This window comes from Apaloderma vittatum, unplaced genomic scaffold (genome assembly GCF_000703405.1).
Source record: "Apaloderma vittatum isolate BGI_N311 unplaced genomic scaffold, ASM70340v1 scaffold7241, whole genome shotgun sequence".
Taxonomy (NCBI): Eukaryota; Metazoa; Chordata; class Aves; order Trogoniformes; family Trogonidae; genus Apaloderma; species Apaloderma vittatum.
This window is the reverse complement of record NW_009699516.1, coordinates 3,699-7,830: the sequence shown is the minus strand read 5'-3', so window position 1 is coordinate 7,830 and position 4,132 is coordinate 3,699. Positions and strand designations below refer to the sequence as shown.

Genomic DNA, 4,132 nt, shown 5'->3' with positions numbered 1-4,132 from the left:
CCTGTCAGGAGAAGGGGTGACCATGTAGACAGGACCACCCTCTGCCCAGAGGCTCTGAGCACCTGGCAGGGGCCTGCATGGAGTGGGAGGGGGCTTGTTTGGGGATGGCGGTGTCCCGTGGGGCCCTGACCACTGGTAACTTGGCAGGAAAAATTCATGCTTCCTGACTACATGGACAAGCAGCCAGACATCAGCAGGGACATGCGTGCCATCCTGGTGGACTGGATGGTGGAGGTGCAGGTAAATGGATGTGGGGAGGGGGCATGGCCTTCTGCAAAGCAGCCCCCATCCTTTTGTGTGTGGGACCTCAGTATGGTGACAGAGGCTCCTGCAAGTGTCCCCAGGGCAAAGCTGATTTCCCCCCTCCCCAGGGTAATGAACCTGCATCCCTCCCTCCAAACCTGTCTCTCTGGGTATCTCTGGCCCCTGTGAGGGAACTGAGGTGCGGGGAGGCAGGTGAGCCTGGCTTCTGCCTGACACCCCCTCCTGCCCCCCTGCCCACATCCTTGCAGGAGAACTTCGAGCTGAACCATGAGACGCTGTACTTGGCCGTGAAGCTGGTGGACCACTACTTAGTGGAGGTGGTGAGCATGAGGGACAAGCTGCAGCTCATCGGTTCCACCGCCATCCTCATCGCCTCCAAATTTGAGGTGATCCCTCATGCACTGTCTTGGGGTGCCGGGGCCAAGGGAGCTGTGCCTCTCTGGTCCCCATGGTTTATTAGAGAAGGCCAGGTCACCATGGGGTGAGGCAACTCTCCTGAGGCCTGTTGGAGTGGTGTCTGTCCTTGTGTTACCCCACTGGATATTGTAACAGTTATTTTGGGGTCTGGCAGCGCATAAGCTCTTACAGAGCCTGAAAACTGAGGCTCTATAACCTCAGATTTCCTGAGCGTTGCCCTCGTTAGGGTGCTGAGCAGTTGTGCCCTGGCAGGAGCGGTGCCCGCCGTGCGTGGATGACTTCCTCTACATCTGCGATGACGCCTACAAGCGGGAAGAGCTCATTGCTATGGAGATGAGCATCCTCAGCACCCTCAAGTTTGAAATCAACATCCCCATTCCCTACCGGTTCCTGCGACGCTTTGCCAAGGTGTGTGGAGCAGGGCAACCTGGTGTCAGGGTGCCTCCAGGCACCCCTGGGCTGGTGACTTGTGTCCCCAGATCCCTGGGCTCACAGCTGGGAGCAAGGAGGGCTTGACCAGGGCCCTCAAACGGGAGAGAAGATGCTTGTCTGTGACAAGCTGGGGGTGTGGGATCTGTCCTGTGCCCCAGAGACAGAAATCTAGATCCCAAAAAGGTTGCAGGGGAAGGACAGCAGATTTGGGTAAAAGTCTGAGCCCTTCCCTGCCTGCCTGTCTGTAGTGCGCCCATGCCACCATGGAGACACTGACACTGGCCCGGTTCCTCTGCGAGATGACCCTGCAGGAGTACGACTACGCCCGCGAGAGCCCCTCGAAGCTGGCTGCCAGTTGCCTGCTGCTGGCACTTACCATGAAGAACCTTGGTGGCTGGGTAAGTGTCTGCCCAACTTGTGGTGTCCCCCCCAGGCACCCTGGGGATGCAGGAGTGAATGGACCAGTGTGCAGGGGTGATGCTGTGGGGCTATGCTCGGATTTGGGGGGACTGAAGAAGGGAAGATGGCTGTACTGTCACTGAGAGGACCCAGGCCAGCCCTGCTGTCCCTTTGCAGACCCCCACACTGGAGTATTACAGCGGGTACCGCTCCCAGGACCTCCATTCCCTGGTGAAGAGGCTGAACTTCCTGCTCACGTACCAGCCCCATGACAAGCTGAAGGCCGTGCGCACCAAGTACTCACACAGGTGAACCCCACAGGGCTCTGCCTCATGCTCGACTGTACCCCCTTCCCCGAGAGTGGCACCACCAGCACGCACCTTTGGGTGCTGCAGGGCTTTTGGTGGTGTCAGGGCTGTGGTTGAGGTCTAAGCCAATATCGTTCCTTCCAGGGTCTTTTTTGAGGTTGCCAAAGTCACCCCTATGGACATGCTCAAGCTGGAGGAGAAATTGAAGAGCTGCTAGCCCTGGTTCTGTAAATAGCCTGTAAATAGATGAGTGCTCTCTGGCAGGGGAGCTCCATGTACATAAATAGCAATTTTAACTGAAGGGGGAGGAAGGGGGAAAAGAAAAAAAAGTCATGTAGAGCTGTCAATAAACTGTTGTGTTTGTCTTATGTGCAGGTGGTGACTGCTGGGACAAGGGTAGGGTATAGCAGTGGAGATTGTCTGAACCCATGCCCTGGGGTCCCCCTTGCTGAGCAGGGGAGGTTGCATGAAGAGGGGCAGGAAGGGTGAGAGCAGGAAGCTGAAGGCTAGAAGAGGTCAGGTCCCCATCACCCTTCCTGCAAGTAATGACACTACACAAGCAGCAGCAATGAGTATCTTTTCTCCAAATATTTACACAGCTTAAATACCCACGTGGGGAAGGGGGATCTTTGCTTTAGCCTCAGCTTGGGCACAGGTATGGCAGCCCGAGCTCCTGTAGTGACCCTGCCGTGGGCTGGGCTGGGTCTCACAGCATGTTGCCTACAGGGCCAGACTTCTGCTTTAGTGTTTCCAGCTCCATAGCCTTGGGGAGAAGCAGAGGCTCCAGTGACACCAGGGGACAAACAGGCACAGCAATGCAAGCAGGGGGGCTCCACACAGATGGGGCAGGGTGGGGACTGGAGCCCTCCTGCCCACCCCTGGTTCCTAGGAGCAGCACCCAGGGCGTGAGCTGGGCTGTGGCTGCGCTGCCATCCTAGGGTGGGTTGCCGAGCTCCTTAATGGCCTGGAGGATTCTCTTCATGTGGCCCACTTTGGTGATCCCCAGGTCCTGTGGGAAGGTGAAAGGAGAGCTGATGTGCTTGTAGGGGACCAGCCCTTGTCTCTCACTGGCAGAGAAGCCACAGGGTGGAGGACGAGGCTGCACAGCCCAGCTCGCCATGCTCTCCCTGGCAGAGCAGGCTCCCTGTTAGGAGTCCTCTGTCCTCTTGCAAGCATGTCCCCATGCCTGGGTGCAGAAGAAGGCATGGTGCAGTTGATCCTGCTTTGGGTAGACATGCAGCGTTTTGTAAGCTGGAGGGCTAGGACCAACCCCCTCCCCTGCTTCCCGCCCCTGCATGCAAGAGAGGCAAGCGGTGCAGGCTCAGCCCTGCTGGTGGGGGGCCTGGCACCAGGACAGCACCTTCCCTCCCGGTGAGGGGTGAGAGAGGAGGGATGGAGGAGACTGTGCTCCCTCAGAGGGTACAAGGGAGGGTTGTACCTTCAGGTCTCTCCTCTCCAGTAGGATCAACTCAGAGCCCTGGATGTCATGCCGGACAAAAATGTCTCTGTACTCCCCTAAACCAAGTGCTTCCAGCCAAGCTGTCACCTCCTCGGAGCCCCACTTGTCTGCTAGCAGGGAGGAAAATCAGAGAGGTGGATGGGGCCACTGCCAAGGCAGCCGGACGTAGCAGGGCAGGCAGCCAAAGGTAGTGGTGGGGGCAGCAGGCTGTATTTTCCCCCTCCCATCCCACGCCAGGCTCAGCCTGGAGAGGTTTCTCTTCTCCTTTGCTTACTTACAGAGCATCCAGGCTTCTCCCCTCCAACAAGACCCCCAGCCCTGGGCTGTACCATTGCCCCCTTCTCCCCTGTGGAGTGGTGGTGGAGTTACAGGACATGGGGGCTCTGCGTGTCGTCCATTAGCAGAGGAATTAAGCTCTAAGGAGCTGCTGGTGACAAAGGTGACATCCCCAGGCAGCCAGGACATGCCCTGTCCCTCTCCCAGAGGCTACCTCCACAGCACGCCCAGGACAGGGCGGTCCATACCAACGTGGGCTGTGCTTGTCTCCACCCCAAGCACATCGCTCGCTTTACCTGGGAGGATGTTGTTGGCTTTTTGCTTTTGCACCTTGTCCTTTTCCTTCCTGGGCTTGGGGATGTTGAGGCGAAGCTTGAAGCTGCCCTTGTTGGTGCTGCCAGCACTTTCCTGTGAGAAGTCAGGCTGAGTGTGGTGCTACAGCCCGCGGCCCCCTACCTCGCCCCTATACACCCACCTCCTCAGTGGGATGGGCAATGGGCCCCAGCCAGTGGATGTCCAGCAGCCTCTGCAGCTCCTGGCCCAGCACACCCAGGGGGCCCTGCAGTGCCTCCTCCTC

General features: G+C 58.3%; 2 protein-coding genes across 2 annotated transcripts in view; one reads left to right on the top strand and one right to left on the bottom strand.

Moving 5' to 3' along the window:
* CCNB3 (cyclin B3) overlaps window positions 1–2,104 on the top strand; it is a gene marked incomplete at its 5' end in the record, with an annotated part of 3,370 nt that extends 1,266 nt beyond the window's left edge. Inside the window, 7 exons of the mRNA XM_009878401.1 lie at window positions 9–24; window positions 148–240; window positions 513–650; window positions 934–1,089; window positions 1,362–1,511; window positions 1,690–1,820; window positions 1,965–2,104. Coding sequence (XP_009876703.1) covers window positions 9–24; window positions 148–240; window positions 513–650; window positions 934–1,089; window positions 1,362–1,511; window positions 1,690–1,820; window positions 1,965–2,037 — 757 coding nt within the window. The remainder of the gene's footprint in view (window positions 1–8; window positions 25–147; window positions 241–512; window positions 651–933; window positions 1,090–1,361; window positions 1,512–1,689; window positions 1,821–1,964) is intronic.
* A 650-nt stretch (window positions 2,105–2,754) lies between these two features.
* LOC104280671 (diacylglycerol kinase delta-like) overlaps window positions 2,755–4,132 on the bottom strand; it is a gene marked incomplete at its 5' end in the record, with an annotated part of 5,000 nt that continues 3,622 nt past the window's right edge. Inside the window, 4 exons of the mRNA XM_009878400.1 lie at window positions 2,755–2,829; window positions 3,244–3,389; window positions 3,852–3,963; window positions 4,031–4,129. Coding sequence (XP_009876702.1) covers window positions 2,755–2,829; window positions 3,244–3,389; window positions 3,852–3,963; window positions 4,031–4,129 — 432 coding nt within the window. The remainder of the gene's footprint in view (window positions 2,830–3,243; window positions 3,390–3,851; window positions 3,964–4,030; window positions 4,130–4,132) is intronic.